The sequence below is a fragment of the Triticum aestivum genome, chromosome 2B (assembly GCF_018294505.1).
Source record: "Triticum aestivum cultivar Chinese Spring chromosome 2B, IWGSC CS RefSeq v2.1, whole genome shotgun sequence".
NCBI lineage: Eukaryota > Viridiplantae > Streptophyta > Magnoliopsida > Poales > Poaceae > Triticum > Triticum aestivum.
The window spans coordinates 802,074,397-802,096,452 of record NC_057798.1 but is presented as its reverse complement, the minus strand read 5'-3'; the positions used below and the strand labels follow the sequence as shown (position 1 = coordinate 802,096,452).

General features: G+C 48.7%; 1 protein-coding gene across 1 annotated transcript in view; it reads right to left on the bottom strand.

Annotated features, from left to right (window-relative positions):
• Window positions 1-21,136: 21,136 nt before the first annotated feature.
• The window catches only part of LOC123047541 (anthocyanidin reductase ((2S)-flavan-3-ol-forming)-like), a 2,835-nt gene continuing 1,915 nt past the window's right edge, over window positions 21,137-22,056 (bottom strand). Inside the window, exons 5-6 of the mRNA XM_044471125.1 lie at window positions 21,778-21,994; window positions 21,137-21,688 (exon numbers count right to left, since the gene is read on the bottom strand). Coding sequence (XP_044327060.1) covers window positions 21,541-21,688; window positions 21,778-21,994 — 365 coding nt within the window. The 3' untranslated portion in view covers window positions 21,137-21,540. The remainder of the gene's footprint in view (window positions 21,689-21,777; window positions 21,995-22,056) is intronic.

Here is a 22,056-nt window from a genome sequence, read left to right as displayed (position 1 = left end):
TCGATTTATTTATCAGCTAAGGCAGTACAAAAAACATTGGAGACAATAGATATTTCATTCAGTTCTGGAGACCACCTAGCTAGGGACGATTAAAAGGACTGGAGCAAGACAAAGGCGAGCCACCATCATCACCCCTTCCTCGTGAGAGCCGGACAAACTTTGTTGGAGTAGACATTTGGGAAGTAGTCGTGCTAAGGCCTCAAGGCCCCAAAGGAATAGCGCACTAGTACAGTACCCTTGGATAATTAAAAGAAGCGTAGATGGAGAAGAACCAATTTATTGACACATGAACTTGGACAAATAAAGTCCGGATCCAAGCAGATCCACTGAATATAAGAACCGATCAAATTCCATGAAAACGGTCTGTCAGGACCCCGACTCGATGCCACATAGGTCTAGCATGTAACACCTCATATCACTTTGCGGCCTCACGCACGGTATTCCCACGGGTGTCGTCTTACCTTTGCCCGGGACCGTTTGCGCCTATTGGCACACGTATATGATAGTGTCTCTAGCACCCATATGATAAGGAGCCCGGGCTGACATGGCTAGTCGTAAACCCAAAGTGGCACAGACTTACAGGGACAGGCATCCATGACCAAGCAACGAACGTGTCGGTCATCAGCAAGTGGGTCCGGGCTATAGCACTGGGCTAGCAGGACTCCGGTAAACCGGGCTGTAGCGGGCTAACAGGACTCCGGTACTCAATGCGTGACATTTCCCCGAAGGGACAGACACAGGAACGAAGAAGGACACATGCCGGCCAGCCTAAGTGTTCCGGAGCAGTAGCAAGCTACCATGGCTCGGTGGAAACACTAGGAGACATTTCCCGGTAAGAGAGGCTGCTAAAGATAAACAACTAGATAGTTAGATCCCACACATACCAAGCATTTCAATCATACACACAATATGCTCGATATGTGCAAATACAACAAGGCATCACAACATGACTCTACGACACAAGTACTTTATTTAAGGCTCAGAGAGCCATACATAACATACACACAAGTATGGGTCACACGACCCAGCATTCAAGTCATACAGTCAAACAAACCAACAGCGGAAGTAACTTGTCTGAGTACAGACAACTAGTCAAATAAAAGAGGCTTGGAGAGCCTAGCTATACTACGTGGTCCCTCACAAGCTCAGGATCACCACCTGGGCCTTGGCCTACTCATTGATGTCAACGTCTACGAAGAACCCGTCAGAAGGGGTTGCAGCATCTTCTGTAAAAATGTAAATTATAGCAACATGAGTACAAAGGTACTCAGCAAGACTTACATCAGATCCTACATACATGCACATTATCAAGAAGGGTTGGTGGAGTTATTGTAGCAAGCCAGCTTTGACTCTTGGCTAGGCTATCCTACGAGACTCCAACTTGAAATGGTTTTGCGCACACGAGTCCACTACTCACCACTTCAATACACTACCGAGGATTCACCTCCGTCTTCCTACGGAAGAGTCATCCTCGGCACTCACACTTATCTTGAGGCTTTTAGTAGTTTCCATTTACTTGTCTATGAACTGTATAGGCAACCAAGTAGTCCTTTACCGCGGACGCGGCTATTCGAATAGATCATGATAACCCTGCAGGGGTGTACTTCTTCATACACGCTCCCACCACTTACCGTCATTTACACGACATGTACTCAGCAACCTTCAAGCGGAAGCCCAACGTGGGTGTCGGCCACGACCTACCTAATCACCTAAGTCTCTACTCCAGGTTTATCGCCTATTCGGGTTCCATCCATGAGGAGATCCGGCCGAGGTTTCGCTCACAGCCCCAAATGATGTGAACAGGGTTCCCGAGATACCTAACGGGTATTCGGTACACCGTGCCATGTACCTACCGCATCACAGCCCACCCCTACGGTCAGCGCTGTCCACAGGCTCCAGTAGGCTACAAACACCAGAAACTACTTGCAACTCCTGGACAGAGAACTAGGGTGAATAAGAAGTCGAGAGGGTCCATTGGTTTCGGGCCCAATACATGGTAGTAGCTGAATCTTAAATCACACATACAGATCTCAGTGCTTATGGTCGGCTTCAATGAGACAACCCACCATGTACTCCTACATGGCCTCTCATCGATACCTTTACCAAATCGTGTTCACCAGACCACTCTTATTACCGACATAATCATTTCACTCTAGTCCATCACCCAGATGAACCAGACCTGACACGACTCTAAGCATAGCAGGCATAGCAAGGTAGGAACAACACATACATATGGCTCAAACAACTCCTACACATGCTAGTGGGTTTCATCTAGTTACTGTGGCAATGACAGGTCATGCAGAGGAAATGGGTTCAACTACCGTAACACACAGCAGTTTGAAACGTGTTGTCTTAATGCAGTAAAAGAGAGCAGGAGCGAGAACATGGGATTGTATCGATATGCTCAAATGGTTGGTTGCTTGCCTGATGGTTCGATGCACTGATACGGTTCTTCGTTAGGGTAATCACGGTACTCCTCGGAGGCAGAACCTGCCGCAAAGAACACCGATAGACAGCCATCACCAAACAATGTGCGACAATATGATGCATGCATGAAACATGGCAATATGAGTGTGTTGGGCTAATGCAACTAAGACCAGAAGGGTTTGAACCAATTTGAACCAAAGATTCAAATTTCAAACTCATACATGGCCCTTTAAAGTGTTTTACCTTGTTCTGCATTAACATCAAGTTAACTTGTTTAATCATGCATGAAAATAGTACAGATGGATAGATTGGATTTTTCTGATCATTTTTCATATATAACTTGTCTGATTTGGAGTTACAGATTAAAAGTTATGAATTTTTGAAGTTTAAACTATATTCTGGAATTTCCTATATTAGAATAAATCCAGAAATTAATTTATTGCGTCAGCCATGCGTCAGGATGACGTCAGGGTCAACGGAGACGTCCAGGTCAAACCTGACTGTGGGTCCAGGGTGTCAGGGTAATTAGTTTAGTTAAAGTTTAATTAAAACTAACCCTATTTAATTTACAGGGCTGGGCCCCACCTGTCATTGACTCAGGAGAGTCAACCAGGGCCCACCCGCGGTCAAAGCCGGGTCGGCTGCATCAGCGTTTAGCCGCCGGCGAGCCCGACGCGGCGGCGGAAGTGGTTTTTGCCGTTCCGGCAACCAAACGAGTCACGGAGGCCATCGGAGTGGAGCTGAGGAGGAGCCGCAGCTCTTGGTGGAGTCCGTTGGGGTCGGGGTGGCCAGAGTTGGCACCGACGACGACTTTGGCAGCCACCGGAGTTCGGCCGAAGGTGAACTTTACGCTAGAGGGGTCGGTGAGGTGCGGGGAGTAGCTGGTTAGGTGCTACGTGACGTGGTGAGCATGATAGACACCAAGTTGTGGCCGGAGGGTGACCGGGAGCACGTCGGCGACGAGCTCCGTGGCGGTGGGTGCGGTTGAGCTCCGGGAGGTCGCTACACGGCTCTGGAGCAAGAAAAGAAGGGAGGGGAAGATGGTTAAGCTCACGGGGAGTTCGACGAAGCACTTGGTGCGGCCGGGGACGGGCCGGAGCGACGTCAGCGTTGAAGGGGATCTCCGGCGACGGCGGTTCGGTCGAGGTCGATGCGGTGGGCACGGGCCTTGCGAGCGCTCGGGGCTCGGCTTGCTCGAAGGAGAGGAGGGTGGCGGAGCTCCTGGACACGGCGGCACGGCGTGGGATTGACGGAGGGCGTGGCTACGGCGAGGGGGTGGCGGCGATGGCGTCGGCCATGGTGGGGGAGCGCGAGAGAGAGGAGTTGGGGGAGAATGGAGGTGTCCTGGAGGTTCACGGCGTGGCGTGGAGTTCATCCATCCAGCCACGAGGCGAGGATGTGAAGCAGGGAGACGGCCAGCTGCGTGGCGCGCGCTGCGGTCGCCGTCGGGCACCTGCCTGCCTGCCTGGCCGGCAAGCAGCTCGCTAGAGCGGTGCGGGGCTGGGCCGGCAGGTGGGCCGGGTGCTGGGCGCCAGGTAAGTTTCCCTGTTATTTCTCATGTTTTCTGTTTTTTAATACTTCTGCAACTTTGTTGAATTATTAAAAATACTTAGGCAACTCCTAAAATCACCAAACTACTCCTGGTCCATAGTTGGATTATTTCCAACATGAAACATTTAATTTGGAGATATTTGAGCATTTGAAATATTTTATATAATTTTAAATGCCCAAATTCAAATATCTATGATTTAATTCAAAGACCCTAAGATGACCTAGGAAAATGTGCATCACTTTTGGCAGAGGTTCTGAACCAAGACAAAAATGATGGGCATTTTAGAAGGGCATTTCAGGTTCATTGAAAAAGTTTTTAGTAAACCCTAGTTGGTTTCAGAGGGGGCTGGGGGTTCTGTCATCCCCATTTCAGGTTTCTGATGAAAGAATAGACATGATGCAACACTCTAATGCATGAACCAACTAGGGTGTGACAACTCACCCCCACTCAAAAGAATCTCGTCCCGAGATTTGGGTTCCTCCGGAAAGAGGGCGGGATACTCGAGTCGAAGACGATCCTCCCTTTCCCAAGTTGCTTCATCCTCAGAATGGTGCGACCATTGAACTTTGAGAAACTTGATATTATGACGTCGAGTGGTACGCTCGGCCTGATCGAGGATACGGATGGGGTACTCTCGATACGTGAGATTATCTTGGAGATCAAGCGTTTTGTGGTCCACTCCACGGATAGGATCCGAGAAGCAACGCCTGAGTTGAGAAACGTGGAAGACATCATGGACTCTGGAGAGATGCGGAGGTAGTTCCAACTGGTAGGCAACTTCTCCTCGTTTAGCGAGAATGCGAAAAGGTCCAATGTAACGAGGAGCCAATTTGCCTTTGATACCGAAACGATGGGTTCCCTTCAGAGGAGTAACCCGAAGGTAAGCCTTCTCTTCAACCTCGAAAGTCATAGCCTTATGTTTTCGGTCATATTGACTCTTTTGACGAGATTGGGCTGTTTTCAACTTTTCACGAACGATGCGAACTTGCTCTTCTGCTTCCTGGATCATATCCGGGCCAAAGAATTGTCTTTCCCCGGTTTCCGACCAATTAAGGGGTGTTCGACACCATCGTCCATAGAGAACTTCAAAAGGGGCTTTACCCAAGCTAGATTGATAGCTGTTGTTATAAGCAAATTCGGCAAATGGAAGGCATTTCTCCCACTCCATTCCGAATGAGATAACAGAGGCTCGAAGCATGTCTTCTAGGATCTGGTTGACGCGTTCTACTTGACCACTTGATTGAGGGTGAAAAGCGGTGCTAAAGGAAAGGCGGGTTCCCATAGCATTTTGGAAACTTTCCCAAAATCGAGAGGTGAAAAGACTTCCTCGATCCGAGTTAATTTCCAAAGGAACACCATGGAGAGACACTATTCAGGAGATGTACAAGTCTGCTAACTGACTAGCAGTTATACTCTCACGAACAGGTAAGAAATGGGCCACTTTGGAAAGACGATCGACAACGACGAAGATAGCATTATTCCCTCTCTTGGTCCTGGGAAAACCGGTAATGAAATCCATACCGATTTTATCCCATTTCCATTTAGGAATAGCTAGGGGTTGAAGGGTGCCAGCAGGCCGTTCATGCTCTGCTTTTACACGACGGCAGACATCGCAATTAGCAATATACTGAGCAATTTCTCTCTTCATCCTAGTCCACCAGAACCTCTGGCGTAGGTCCTGATACATCTTGGTACTACCGGGATGGATGGTGAGAGGAGATTCATGAGCTTCCTTAAGGATCAATCGCCTCAGGTTTCGCACCTTGGGAACCACTAGCCGATTCCCAAAGTATACGACCCCTTGATCATCAATGGAGAAACAATTCGCAACTCCTTTCTTGATGTTTCTCTTGATGCGCGAAATTCCCGGATCTACCTTCTGTGCTTTGATGATCTGATCCGTAAGGGTAGGTTTCGCCACCATGGTGGAAAGGAATCCTTGAGGAACAATGTGGAGATTAAGTTTCCGAAATTCCTCATGGAGAAGCGGTTGACTTTGTTGTAACATCAGGTTGTTACAATAAGATTTACGACTTAGCGCATCAGCCATGACGTTGGCTTTCCCTGGGGTGTAAGTAATCCCTAAGTCGAAATCTGTGATCAACTCAACCCAACGTCTTTGCCTGAGATTCAAATCCGGTTGGGTGAAGATGTACTTCAGACTTTGGTGATAAGTGAATATTTCGCAACGATTACCGAGGAGGTAATGTCGCCAGGTTTTAAGTGCATAGACTACAGCTGCAAGCTCTAGATCATGAGTAGGATAATTCTCCTCATGTGGGTGCAATTGCCGTGAAGCATAAGCAATTACGTGTCGATCTTGCATGAGAATGCAACCTAGTCCTTGTCGCGAGGCGTCGCAGTAGATAACAAAGTCCTTAGAGAAGTCTGGCGGTACCAGTACGGGAGCAGATGTCAGGCGTCTTTTCAGTTCCTGAAAGCTGTGCTCGCATTGTGGAGTCCACTCGAACTTTTTATCTTTCTTGAGGAGTTCGGTTAGAGGTTTTGCAACTTTGGAGAAATTTTCGACAAAGCGCCGGCAATAGCTCGCTAAGCCCAGAAAACTCCGAACTTGCTTGACCGATTCAGGTGGAGTCCAATTAAGGACGGCTTGAACTCACTCAGGGTTAACAGCAATACCTTTACCAGATATTACATGACCCAGATAGGTCACTTCTGACAACCAAAATTCACATTTAGAAAATTTGGCATAAAGGCGATGCTCTCGAAGTTTCTTCAACACTAGCCTTAGATGTTCGGCATGTTCTTCCTCGTTCTTGGAGTAGATGAGTATATCATCGAGGTAAACCACGACGAATTTATCCAAATACTCCATGAAGATTGAGTTCATCAACCGAGAAAAAGTGGCTGGAGCGTTGGTTAACCCGAAGGACATGACGGTGTACTCGTATTGGCCATAACGAGTAACAAAGGCCGTTTTAGGAATGTCCCCGTTCCTGATTTTGATTTGATGGTAGACCAACCTCAAATCCATTTTGGAGAAGACTGAGGATCCAGCGAGCTGATCATACAGGTCATTGATCCTGGGGAGCGGATATTTGTTCTTGATTGTGACCAAATTGACAGGTCGATAATCTACAACCATCCGGTCCGTACCATCCTTCTTCTTGACGAAGAGGACGGGGCAAGCCCACGGAGATGAACTAGGTCGGATGAAACCCTTTTTCAAGGACTCATCGAGTTGTTTCTTAAGCTCAGCTAGTTCTAGTGGTTCCATCTTATAGGGTCTTCTGGTAATCGGGACGGTTCCTGGAATGAGGTCTATTACGAACTCCACATCCCTGTCAGGTGGAACACCTGGCAATTCCTCTGGGAAGACATCTGTGAAGTCACGGACTACCGGAACGTCCTCAAGGTCTGGCAAAGGGCTGGCGTTAAGAGAATATAACTGTCGCTTGGCTATTCGGGTCAAGACATTGACTATCTTCCCCGAAGGATGGGTGAGTTGAACAGTCCTAGAGAAGCAATCAATTTGGGCATGATGAGCTGACATCCAGTCCATACCCAAGATGATATTAATATCTGAAGATTTGAGGGCTATCAAAGATGCGAGGAAAACAAGTCTGTCGACTTGAATTTCATTTCCATGGCTTACTCTAGAAGTTTGCCATTTGGATCCCGGAGTTTGAATTACCATAGAGGTGGGCATCTCACAGAATGTGGTGTTATGCAGACGAGCATAGCCCTCGGATATAAATGAATGAGATGCTCCTGTATCGAAAAGAACAGATGCCGGGTGGCAATTAACAAGGAGCGTACCGAGAACGACGTTGGGATCCTCTTGAGCTTCTTCGGCAGAGATACAGTTGACATGGCCACGTGCAGCGGTGGCCGGCTTGGCGTAGAACACTTTCCCTGTCGGCTTGCCACGGCCAACAGCTTTAGCAGGTTGGTTGGGGTTGGTCTGGGGACACTCGCGCATATAGTGGCCAGATTCCCCACACTTAAAGCAAGTCACGGAACTGGTGCGTGGAGGAGCACTGTTTGTTGGACCACCATAGGGCTTGGCTGGTGCAGACTGTTGAACGGGGCGAGGCGCCTGGAAGGATGGCCTCGGTGTGAACCTGGGTGGCAAGGCAGTGTTAGGCACCCACACGCGACGCTTCTGAGGACCAGCACCGGATGAGGAACCCACGTCACGGCCATGCTTGCGTGTTGCGTCATAATCAGTCTGACCAGTCTCAGCACTGATGGCCTTATTAACAAGCTTCTGAAAAGATGTGCACTCACGCAGACGGAGGTCGCGGCGAAGCTCAGGACTAAGTCCCTTACGGAACCTTGCTTGCTTCTTGGCATCAGTAGAAACTTCCTCAGTAGCATATCGTGCGAGGTTACCGAACTCCCTGCTGTAAGCATCCACAGAGAGTCGGCCTTGAGTGAAACTACAAAATTCCTCCCGTTTACGGTCCATGAGACCCTCCGGAATGTGATGTTCACGGAAAGCCTCGCTGAATTCAGCCCAAGTAGTGACATGGCCCGCTGGGCGCATAGCTCCATAATTCTCCCACCATAGACTGGCGGGGCCTTTAAGATGATATGCAGCAAAGGTGACCTTGTCAGCCTCAGCTACTAGCGCGGAACGCAGTTTGTGAGAAATACTGCGAAGCCAGTCATCAGCGTCGAGAGGCTCGACGGAGTGGTGGAACGTGGGTGGGTGTAACTTGATGAAATCACTGAGTGACACCAAGTTATTTCTCTGATGGTGTGTTGTGTTCTGTTCAATACGCTCCAACAAACGGTTGGTCTCCCGCTTGTTTCTCTCAGCTTCCAGCATAACCTCGGCTAGGGAAGGAGGATGAGGCAGATTGGCATTCCCGACTCCACTGCCTGCGGCCTGCTCTTGGGAAGCAGGGTTATTGCGCGTGTTGACCATCCTAGGTAAACAAGACAATGATTTAGTCAGAATGATAAGATTCCGACATAGGATACAGAATGTAAGGAATAACTCAGAATGCAAGATGATCATCCGTATGACATGGTAGATACAGAAACTGCTTCTTTTATTCCATCGTCATACACACCATACAAGGTTTAGTACAAGACCAAACAAGGTACTATTACGGTGAAAAGAGGATTACATCTCATCGGAGGCATCCCAAGCTCCTATACATTATTTTTCTACACCTCCGGAAGGCGGTACAAACTAGGACATATCCCACGAGTCACGCAGGACGATAGACGACACAGCTAGTACGAACTAGTGATACTACCACTAACTCAGACCGATCCGTAGTAGTCCTCGTAGAAGTCACCTCCATAGCCTGGAAGCTCAACATGATCATCCGGGAACAGACGATCTCGCGGAGCTTGTGGACCATAGGGGCTTGGATGAGGTCTTGGACCAACAGACGGTGGCCTGCGGGGACCACGAGGTGGGGTGATGCCTCCTACATCACGCCAACCCATCACGTCTGGCAGAGCAGATCTCACAGGATAGAAATCGCGCATATCCGAATATCCAGCTTGCACAGCCGGTGCAAACCGAGTCAACGTGGCCCAATGGTCAGCACGGGTATTGAGAAGCTCTAGCCTCAAGGCCCGATTTTCACGGTCCTTATCCTCGAGCATCTCAGCAGTGGTGCGAGTCCGTGAATCCTCCTGAGTGGGGTCAGCATAGATAGCCTGGAGATACCCTTGTGCTCCCGGAAGTGATGCTGGCATATACCGGAAATCAGAGTCCCGAAATAGGCCAGTCCTGACTCGCATGATGGTCATCATAGAATAGGCGGCATCCTGCACAGCCATCTAAATAGTAACCCCGAGTCCATAGGAACAGTGAAGGGGCTCGGTGGATCCAGGATAAGATGGAAATATCCTGACAGTGCAGAGATACTGGCTTTGATTAAAGTCTCGAAATTGCTCTTCGACCGTGTACTCAGGATACCAACGGTATCCTGCCTCAGTCATTACCCTGACCAACATGGCGGTATGGCCGGGTACATCTAGGCATCGAGTCAGGCGAACCACTTGATTAAGGTCGCGAGTGGCCATCTGAAAGCACAACCATAATGCAAAGGCATTAGAATTTCTAGCAAAGTTTCGACAGCATAACAGCTGTAAATGCTCAAAAAGGATTTTGAGACATTTGACAAAGGATTTCATACACACTCAACAACATCATATCAAAGTTCTGAGTCCATCCTAGCGACATAATGTGGTAGTAGAACTGAACTAGGCTTGTATCCATCAAACCTATAAGGTACTACTGATTAGTAACACGTGAACCTGATAGAGAGAAAAGATCCTAATTCCTTACCCCCGGTGGAAGAATAGACTGACTCAGATCAGAATGTCATAAGATAAAGGAGTAAAAAGAGCCTTACGTTCCAACCCACAAACAATTCCCCTACATATAACTAAAGAATTTCTAGACTCAACATCGACCAGTTTGGCTTGGAGAACCTACAGGCAGTCCGGCTCTGATACCAACGCTGTCAGGACCCCGACTCGATGCCACATAGGTCTAGCATGTAACACCTCATATCACTTTGCGGCCTCAAACGGTATTCCCACGGGTGTCGTCTTACCTTTGCCCGGGACCGTTTGCGCCTATTGGCACACGTATATGATAGTGTCGCTAGCACCCATATGATAAGGAGCCCGGGCTGACATGGCTAGTCGTAAACCCAAAGTGGCACAGACTTACAGGGACAGGCATCCATGACCCAGCAATGAATGTGTCGGTCATCAGCAAGTGGGTCCGGGCTGTAGCACTGGGCTAGCAGGACTCCGGTAAACCGGGCTGTAGCGGGCTAACAGGACTCCGGTACTCAATGCGTGACATTTCCCCGAAGGGACAGACACAGGAACGAAGAAGGACACATGCCGGCCAGCCTAAGTGTTCCGGAGCAGTAGCAAGCTACCATGGCTCGGTGGAAACACTAGGAGACATTTCCCGGTAAGAGAGGCTGCTAAAGATAAACAACTAGATAGTCAGATCCCACACATACCAAGCATTTCAATCATACACACAATATGCTCGATATGTGCAAATACAACAAGGCATCACAACATGACTCTACGACACAAGTACTTTATTTAAGGCTCAGAGAGCCATACATAACATACACACAAGTACGGGTCACACGACCCAGCATTCAAGTCATACAGTCATACAAACCAACAGCGGAAGTAACTTGTCTGAGTACAGACAACTAGTAAAATAAAAGAGGCTTGGAGAGCCTAGCTATACTACGTGGTCCTTCACAAGCTCAGGATCACCACCTGGGCCTTGGCCTACTCATTGATGTCAACGTCTACGAAGAACCCGTCAGAAGGGGTTGCAGCGTCTTCTGTAAAAATGTAAATTATAGCAACATGAGTACAAAGGTACTCAGCAAGACTTACATCAGATCCTACATACATGCACATTATCAAGAAGGGTTGGTGGAGTTATTGCAGCAAGCCAGCTTTGACTCTTGGCTAGGCTATCCTACGAGACTCCAACTTGAAATGGTTTTGCGCACACGAGTCCACTACTCACCACTTCAATACACTACCGAGGATTCACCTCCGTCTTCCTACGGAAGAGCCATCCTCGGCACTCACACTTATCTTGAGGCTTTTAGTAGTTTCCATTTACTTGTCTATGAACTGTATAGGCAACCAAGTAGTCCTTTACCGCGGACGCGGCTATTCGAATAGATCATGATAACCCTGCAGGGGTGTACTTCTTCATACACGCTCCCACCACTTACCGTCGTTTACACGACATGTACTCGGCAACCTTCAAGCGGAAGCCCAACGTGGGTGTCGGCCACGACCTACCTAATCACCTAAGTCTCTAGTCCAGGTTTATCGCCTATTCGGGTTCCATCCATGAGGAGATCCGGCCGAGGTTTCGCTCACAGCCCCAAATGATGTGAACAGGGTTCCCGAGATACCTAACGGGTATTCGGTACACCGTGCCATGTACCTACCGCATCACAGCCCACCCCTACGGTCAGCGCTGTCCACGGGCTCCAGTAGGCTACAAACACCAGAAACTACTTGCAACTCCTGGACAGAGAACTAGGGTGAATAAGAAGTCGAGAGGGTCCATTGGTTTCGGGCCCAATGCATGGTAGTAGCTGAATCTTAAATCAAACATACAGATCTCAGTGCTTATGGTCGGCTTCAATGAAACAACCCACCATGTACTCCTACATGGCCTCTCATCGATACCTTTACCAAATCGTGTTCACCACACCACTCTTATTACCGACATAATCATTTCACTCTAGTCCATCACCCAGATGAACCAGACCTGACACGACTCTAAGCATAGCAGGCATAGCAAGGTAGGAACAACACATACATATGGCTCAACAACTCCTACACATGCTAGTGGGTTTCATCTAGTTACTGTGGCAATGACAGGTCATGCAGAGGAAATGGGTTCAACTACCGTAACACACAGCAGTTTGAAACGCGTTGTCTTAATACAGTAAAAGAGAGCAGGAGCGAGAACATGGGATTGTATCGATATGATCAAATGGTTGGTTGCTTGCCTGATGGTTCGATGCACTGATACGGTTCTTCATTAGGGTAATCACGGTACTCCTCGGAGGCAGAACCTGCCGCAAAGAACACCGATACACAGCCATCACCAAACAATGTGCGACAATATGATGCATGCATGAAACATGGCAATATGAGTGTGTTGGGCTAATGCAACTAAGACCAGAAGGGTTTGAACCAATTTGAACCAAAGATTCAAATTTCAAACTCATACATGGCCCTTTAAAGTGTTTTACCTTGTTCTGCATTAACATCAAGTTAACTTGTTTAATCATGCATGAAAATAGTACAGATGGATAGATTGGATTTTTCTGATCATTTTTCATATATAACTTGTCTGATTTGGAGTTACAGATTAAAAGTTATGAATTTTTGAAGTTTAAACTATATTCTGGAATTTCCTATATTAGAATAAATCCAGAAATTAATTTATTGCGTCAGCCATGCGTCAGGATGACGTCAGGGTCAACGGAGACGTCCAGGTCAAACCTGACTGTGGGTCCAGGGTGTGTGGGTAATTAGTTTAGTTAAAGTTAATTAAAACTAACCCTATTTAATTAACAGGGCTGGGCCCCACCTGTCATTGACTCAGGAGAGTCAACCAGGGCCAACCTGCACCAGAGTTTAGCCGCCGGCGAGCCCGACGCGGCGGCGGAAGTGGTTTTTGCCGTTCCGGCAACCAAACGAGTCGCGGAGGCCATCGGAGTGGAGCTGAGGAGGAGCCGCAGCTCTTGGTGGAGTCCGTTGGGGTTGGGGTGGCCGGATTTGGCGCCGGCGACGACTTTGGCGGCCACCGGAGTTCGGCCGAAGGCGAACTTTACGCTAGAGGAGTCGGTGAGGTGCGGGGAGTAGCTGGTTAGGTGCTACGTGACGTGGTGAGCATGATAGACACCAAGTTGTGCCGGAGGGTGACCGGGAGCACGTCGGCGACGAGCTCCACGGCGGTGGGTGCGGTTGAGCTCCGGGAGGTCGCTACACGGCTCGGGAGCAAGAAAAGAAGGGAGGGGAAGATGGTTAAGCTCACGGGGAGTTCGACGAAGCACTTGGTGCGGCCGGGGACGGGCCGGAGCGACGTCGGCGTTGAAGGGGATCTCCGGCGACGGCGGTTCGGTCGAGGTCGATGCGGTGGGCTCGGGCCTTGCGAGCGCTCGGGGCTCGGCTTGCTCGAAGGAGAGGAGGGTGGCGGAGCTCCTGGACACGGCGGCACGACGTGGGGTTGACGGAGGGCGTGGCTACGGTGAGGGGGTGGCGGCGATGGCGTCGGCCATGGCGGGGGAGCGCGAGAGAGAGGAGTTGGGGGAGAATGGAGGTGTCCTGGAGGTTCACGGCGCGGCGTGGAGTTCATCCATCCAGCCACGAGGCGAGGAGGTGAAGTAGGGCAACGGCCAGCTGCGTGGCGCGCGCTGCGGTCGCCATCGGGCACCTGCATGCCTGCCTGGCCGGCAAGCAGCTCACTGGAGCGGCGCTGGGCTGGGCCGGCAGGTGGGCCGGGTGCTGGGCGCCAGGTAAGTTTCCCTGTTATTTCTCCTGTTTTCTGTTTTTTAATACTTCTGCAACTTTGTTGAATTATTAAAAATACTTAGGCAACTCCTAAAATCACCAAACTACTCCTGGTCCATAGTTGGATTATTTCCAACATGAAACATTTTAGTTTGGAGATATTTGAGCATTTGAAATATTTTATATAATTTTAAATGCCCAAATTCAAATATCTATGATTTAATTCAAAGACCCTAAGATGACTTAGGAAAATGTGCATCACTTTTGGCAGAGGTTCTGAACCAAGACAAAAATGATGGGCATTTTAGAAGGGCATTTCAGGTTCATTGAAAAAGTTTTTAGTAAACCCTAGTTGGTTTCAGAGGGGGCTGGGAGTTCTGTCATCCCCATTTCAGGTTTCTGATGAAAGAATAGACATGATGCAACACTCTAATGCATGAACCAGCTAGGGTGTGACATGGTCGGAGATACACCTCCACACGCCCTCCGAAAATACTATATGCGCCGTCGGGATGGGGTTAGGCGGGAAGAATTTTATTTCATCTTTCAAGGAGCCGCCAGCGCCTCCTCTTCTTAAGCAGGATGTAAACTTTAACAAAATATAAAAAACACCTTAAAAACATAGTGATCCTGCCGGGAGGGACGGGATCCGCCACACCTCCATGATGCTAAGTCCACATAAGCAGAGGCAAATCGACGGGTGTGCTGACTCGTGCGGCAGGGAAAACCTAGAATGTCACGGGCAGCGTGACCTTTCCCTTTGGCTGGCTCCTCCCCAGGTTAACCCTTGGCAACGTGCCCGTCTCCTCGAGGTCTCCATCAGGGATCTGTAGCCTTTTGACCACAACAGGCGAGATCAAGTTCAGACCGTCCCCGCCGTCAATCAACATCATTGTCATCTTGAGGTTGCGGATCGTTGGTGAGACCAACAATGCCAAGCACCCGACCGCAGTAGTGCGGTCAGGATGGTCCTCGGTGTCGAAGATGATGGGCGTGCTGGACCATTTTAGCGGCTTTCGTGCGTCGAACGATGGCTCCACCGCTGTGATCTCACGCACCCACCGCTTGAGTTGGCAGTGGAATGTATGCAGTGAGGCGCCACCATCCACGCACATGGCCTCAGTGCCTTTCTGGAACTCGTGGTCACCGAACTCGTCATCCTCGTCATGATCATCGTCCTCTTGCTTCTTGTCGCGGCGTCGGTCGGGCCTCTCCTGCTGATTATCTTTGCTGCGGCGGCCTCCTTGGCCTCCATGTTTCTTGCCAGATCCCTCGGCACCATCTTCGCCTTTCTCCTTGTCCCACCGCTCATACTCGGCCTTCTGCTTCTCAACGAGCAGCTCTACTTGCCGGCAGTTTTGGAGATCATGGCCCTTGGTGCGGTGGATCTTGCAATACTGCTTGTCGGAGCTTCTGGCTTGTCGGCAGCCGCCAAGGCCTGGCAGGCGACACACCTGGCAACCTCCTTGCCGGGGTCGCCCGCCTTGGTCTTCCTGGTGGCACTGGTGTCGGCAGGCAAGCAGCTGAGGTGGCGCGGTGGTGGAGCCTCCACGAAGGGCTGCATGCTGCCACAGAGGTGCCTGCCCAACTGGTTAGGTCGGCAGCTGCATGTGAACGGCGGTGGAGACTTGGCTGGTGTGGGCCTGGCAGTGGCCCTGCTGACGCCCTCGGCAAGGATCTTGCTGGGTGGCCCGGCCAGGGTCTTGCCGTGGTGCGCTGTTGTCCCCGGCAAGGACCTTGCCGGGGGTCTTGTAGGTTTCCTCTGCAAGAACACTGCCGAGGATCATTGCCTTCCAATTCTCATCTGATCTTGAATATTCTTTGTCTTCACAAAGATCTGCATGCCACCATGGAAGTGCCTCCCGAGTCCTGTCCTAATGCGTTTGTTGGCGTTGGAGACGGTGGGCTCGAAGGTGGCTCGCTCCATTGGTGTGGGCGAGCTGCCCCGGCAAGGGTCTTGCCGAGGCTGCTGAGGCTGCCCCGGCAAGGGTCCTTGCTGGAGAAACCTGCTTCGCCCATCCGATCTCTGTGGCCTTGGTCCTTGACGTTGCTTTTTTTGTCTTGTGCTTTCGGCTTCTCTCCTGCTTCCCTCCCTTGCCCTGTTATGCGTGGCTGTGGCGGGTGGCTCTGACTGCCCGTGCACAAGTAAAGGGGTCAAAAGGAGAACCCCTACCGATGCACACCGACAGTCTACGAGGGTGCGTGGACACACTCTCCCCTCTCGTTGATATGCATCAACTAGATAGATATTGCGTGATCGTAGGATTTTTTTTGAAATTACCGCGTTCCCCAACACAGTTTATATCAAGAAGGAGAATAGCGGCAGCTGGAAAACTGGACCTGAAAAAGCAACATTAGGCTACCTATTCTGTACAACTCCAAGTGAGATGAAACTCCACGAGGATTTTTTATGCAATATTTAAGAATTATCAGAGCAAATAAGTACCAGAGGGGGCCCACCAGGAGAGCACAACCCACCTGGTCACGCCAGGGAACCCAGGCATGCCCTGGTGGGTTGTGCCCTCCTCGGCCCACCTCCGATGCCCGTCTTCTAGTATATAAGTCATTTTGACCTAAAATAATTAAGGAGAGGACTTTCGGGAGGAGTGTCGTAGTCTCGAGGCGGAACTTGGGCAGGGGCACTTTTGCCCTCCGGCGGAGCCATTTCGCCGGGGGAACTTCCCTCCCGGAGGGGGAAATCTAAGCCAGTGTCATCACCAACAACCCTCTCATCTTGGGGAGGCCAATCTTCACCAACACCATCTCCTCTCAAACCCTAGTTCATCTCTTGTGTTCAATCTTTGTACCGAAACCTCATATTGGTACATGTGGGTGAATATAGTAGTATTGATTACATCTTGTAGTTAATCACTATATAGTTTATCTGGTGGAAGATTATATGTTCAGATCCATTACGCTATTCAATACCCCTCTAATTATGAGCATGTTTATCACTTGTGAGTAGTTACTTTAGTTCTTGAGGTCACGGGACAAATCATGTTGCAAGTAATCATATGAACATGATATGTGTTCGGTATTTCGATGATATGTATGTTGTGATTCCCTTAGTGGTGTCGTGTGAATGTCGACTACATGACACTTCACCATATCTGGGCCTAAGGGAATGCATTCTGGAGAAGTTATTAGATGATGGGTTGATAGAGTGACAAAATCTTAAACCCTAGTTTATGCGCTACTTCATAAGGGAACGATTTGGATCCAAATGTTTAATGCTATGGTTAGATTTAATCTTAATACTTTTCTCGTAGTTGCGGATGCTTGCGATGGGGTTAATCATAAGTAGGAGGTTATTCAAGTAAGAACAACAACTAAGCACCGGTCTACCCACATCTCAAATTATTGAAGTACCGAACAGAAATTCAACCAATATGGTGAAAGTGACTAGATGAAATTCTTGTGTACCCTCAAGAACACTTTGCTTATTATAAGAAACCGTTTTGGCCTGTCCTTTGCCACAGAAGGATTGGGATACCTTGCTTCATACTATTTGTCGTTACTATTACTTGCTCGTTACAAATTATCCTGCTATCTCCTACTTATAATTTCAATGCTTGCAGACATTACCTTGCTGAAAACCACTTGTCATTTCCTTTTGCTCCTCGTTGGGTTCAACACCCTTACTTATCGAAAGGACTATGATTGATCCCCTATACTTGTGGGTCATCACCTCCAAAGCAGGTAAGGCATATGCATATGTGGCTTTGAACCTTGCAACAGAGTAGTAATCATGCACATGCTGTTGTATGTTCCCTGCTGGACCTGAGAGAGGAGTGATGAAAAACAAGGCATGAATGCATGGCAACCCAGTTATCTGGCATTGCCTACAACTCCAAGTTCTAGCTTCTAATCCACTGGATATCTCCATTCCCTCTTCTATTTATCCAAAAATGACACCTTTGATGTGGTACCCGAGCAAAGAGTCATGTTCATTTCCAAGCCTGTTGTTTTCTTCTTCAGTTCATTCATCACGGCAGGGGTGACAATGTGGCCCATGAATTTTTCCACGGTTATTCCTGCACGATAATGAAACTTCTACACGTATTCTATCCTTATCATGTCAAGCAAATCCACCACATAAAGACCCTTTAGATTTCGAATTGTTGAGTTGAAAGACTCTGCAAGATTATTGTGCACATGGTCACTTTGCTCAGTTTACTGAATTGGCTTCTGGCCCATAACTTGGAGTGGTGTGTTTCCAAGTATTCCTTCACTTTGGGATTCGGATATAACTGCCTCAAGTGGTAGTTGTGCTTCTTCACACTACGAGTCAACAATGTTGGCCATAAATTGTGGGTATACACCTTTCCTTTCTATTTCTTCGCAAAATTTGTAGGAAGGTGACACGTGCATTCCCTATGCTCTACTCTAGACAACACATTGTCCACAACCACTTCTAAACCTTTGCAGGCATCTGTATGAATTACCAACCCATTGGGATTTGCAATAACTCGACACAGATTATGCAAAATCCAAGTCCATCTCTCCTCAGACTCTGTCTCAAGCACACTGTACGAAACTGGAAATACGAAACTGTGTGCATCAACTACACAATATGCTACTAACTGTCCTTTAAACCTTCATGTGAGAAAAGTAGCATCAATAGACAAATACGGCCTGCAGCCTGCAAAAAAAACCCGGCGACAAGCCTCAAAGCAGACAAAAATCTTCCTAAAGCATTCCTTGGTCTTTGTCACTCCCCTGGAGGTGCACTCCATGGTGTGGTGGTCAATATCTACAATACTACCTGGGCTGGTCCTCTCGACTTCACCTTTGCATGAATACAACAATTGAAAACTTTCTTGCCAGTTATCATAAATAGAATCCATAGCATGTTGTTTACCATTCAACACTCTCATGTATGGTAACTCTATCTTGAACCACTCTTTGATGTTCTTCTGCAATTCCTCGCACCCACTTGCTGGTTTTCTTTCACCCACTTCTTTACTTCTTCCGCCACCCATCTTGACTTGGCTCTACTGATTGTTTCTTTCATAAGGGTTGATTCCTGGCATGTGTGCCTAAAAGGGTTCACTTTGACTTGAACATTTATGCTATTTCGCATTTTAGATGCGAGCATCCTTCATGGACAACCCTCAGTCAGACAGTGCACTATGTAACATACTTGATCGCTCTTATCAACTTGAAAGTACGTTCTGCTTTGATGCAGTACGTCACAAGTGCATTTCTACACTCACTCATGGATGCAAAAACAGAACCTTCTTCCATATGAGGGTTCAAAGGGTCCCATTCAACAGCTGCAAGGTCTTCGTCTTCACCCACCGCGTCATCCTCCACATGGACATCATTGTCAGCCTCATCTTGATTTTCAGCCCGAGGTGCCCATCATAAATTCGGAATTACATCAAAATATAGCTTCTTTTCATCAACCCCAGAATTGCAAGCATCAGGCTCTACTTCAAGGGGGACCCTTCTGCCGATGCCCACGCTTGTCGAGCCACGACATCGTCGTGCACTAATAATTTAGCTATTCTAGCTAGAGCTGATAGTATGACGACATGGTTCTTCCCGAGAAGGTGCACCCACTATCCTAGGTCCAAATGCCTTCTCAAGCACATCAACTTGGAGCCTCACATGAAAATTCTCTATCTCCTTATGCTTAGCAAACATGGTAGTGAGCTCTTCATCAGTACTAACTGTCACCCATTTATTTCCCCCATCGTAGTATTTGTATTCCACTTCATCAAGCAAACTCCAAGGATATTGGCTGCAAATTACCTGACCAGATTGTCGGAAACTTCAATTGCATGCCATTCGCAAGAGATAATCGAAACCTCCTTGGAATTTCTTCTTATTGTTTGCATTAAGGATGTAGCGGTCCCTTCTAATGTGCACCAAGAAAGCAAACCGCAACTCCATCCTAACCTACGAAAAACAGAGACGCAATCAGGACACCCATAGCAAAATCGACCGCAAACCAACTCGAATCGACAATTGAAATTCACAAGGAAGCTCAATCTAAACAGGAGGCATGACTTACCCCTCGGCAACCCAGTCGTGGACGCGACGGATCTTGGGCTCGATGCCTGCCTCACCAAATACTCTGGGGTCGCCACCGCTTGCCATTTTGCAATAGGGTTCACCCACCTACTTCCTCTTTGTGCAACAGCCCCCCACCTATCAGCGCTCCGGCCGGGCGCACGGAAGGAGGCCACGCCGTGTGTCGAGCAGGTGGCGGGCGGAGTGGCGGAATGAGCGCCTCACCCGTGGCGTCGCAGGAAGGTCGCTGGCGGAGCAGGTAGCGGTGCAGCAGGTGGCGGTGGAGCAGAACGGCCGTGGCAGCGCAACTGGTGGCGACACAGGTGGTGGCGACGCTGCAGGACGGCCGAGCGGCGCACAGGACAGATCGGCGTCGGGTGTGCCCGGTTCGAACCCTATGATTTGTCGTCATTGCGCTGTCCCACATGTAAGCTCCGGACCCACTTCCACGCGGTCCCATATCTAAGCTCCAGACCCACTACCATAAACGCCAACAGACGGAATGGAGTTAAATCTGGCCGTTTGGCCTCGGCACAGTAGCTGCGCACAGACTAGGGACAAAACTGAGCACGATTCGCACCTAAGGGCAAAACTGAGTACATGGACACCACTGCGGCAAAAGGATAATTAATTATAGATAAATAGATAGGCAGAATAGATATTCCCTCAGAAAAAGATAGATAGAGTAGATAGATTAGCTCCAAGAAAGGAGCTAGAAAAATAAATAGGGGAAAGGTTACACTCTTTTTCAGCATTTCTTGCTATTATCAAAAAATTATTAGTACTTATCAAATATAATCTAGCTGCATAATTGTGTGGGTCACCATGCTAGTTATTATTTTAGGGAAAAAAACTTTCGATTTATTTATCAGCTTCAAGGCAGTACAAAAAACATTGGAGACAATAGGTATTTCATTCAGTTCTGGAGACCACCTAGCTAGGGACGATTAAAAGGACTGGAGCAAGACAAAGGCGAGCCACCATCATCACCCCTTCCTCGTGAGAGCCGGACAAACTTTGTTGGAGTAGATATTTGGGTAGTCGTGCTAAGGCCTCAAGGCCCCAAAGGAATAGCGCACTAGTACAGTACCCTTGGATAATTAAGAGAAGCGTAGATGGAGAAGAACCAATTTATTGACACATGAACTTGGACAAATGAAGTCCGGATCCAAGCAGATTCACTGAATATAAGAACCGATCAAATTCCATGAAAACGGTCGGAGATACACCTCCACACGCCCTCCGAAAATGCTATATGCACCGTCGGGATGGGGTTAGGCGGGAAGAATTTTATTTCATCTTTCAAGGAGCCGCCAGCGCCTCCTCTTCTTAAGCAGCATGTAAACTTTAACAAAATATAAAAAACACCTTGAAAACATAGCGATCCTGTCGGCGAGGGACGGGATCCCCCACACCTCCATGATGCTAAGTCCACATGAGCAAGAGGCAAATCGACGGGTGTGCTGACTCGTGCGGCAGGGAAAACCTAGAGGCTGTTCGCTCGAGACCCACCATGCCAGTTTTTAGTATGGAAGGATCCCTAAGGCCCTTCCGTACTGGACGGCACCATCGTATATCTTGTCCAGTGTATCTTGCTTGAACCGGAAGCCTTCTCCGACGAGCTTGGCCGAGGAAATGCAGACTTTGGGTTTCTCGGGGAGACCACCAAAACTGAAACCCAAACAATTAATCAGAGGACCTTATTATAATTACGCTTCTCGGCCGGAACCCAGGAGCTAGCTAGCTTGTATTGTACGTACCGGTCGGTCTTGACATTGTACTGTGGGTACTTGAGCGCCAGGAAGCGGGCGAGCGCCACGGCGGTGGTGTTGAGGCTGCAGCAGATATACCGCCCTGACGCCGTCTCCTTCTCGGCAAGGAGTATCTCGGTACGGCATAGGTCGTCCACGTGGACCACTGAGATCGAACCGGACGACATCTCGATGTGCCCCAGAATGCTGGCCATCGCGTCATCGCCTGACAACACCACCATGTATTTTTTGAAAACAGAACTTCAACTTTATTCATTTGTAGATGTA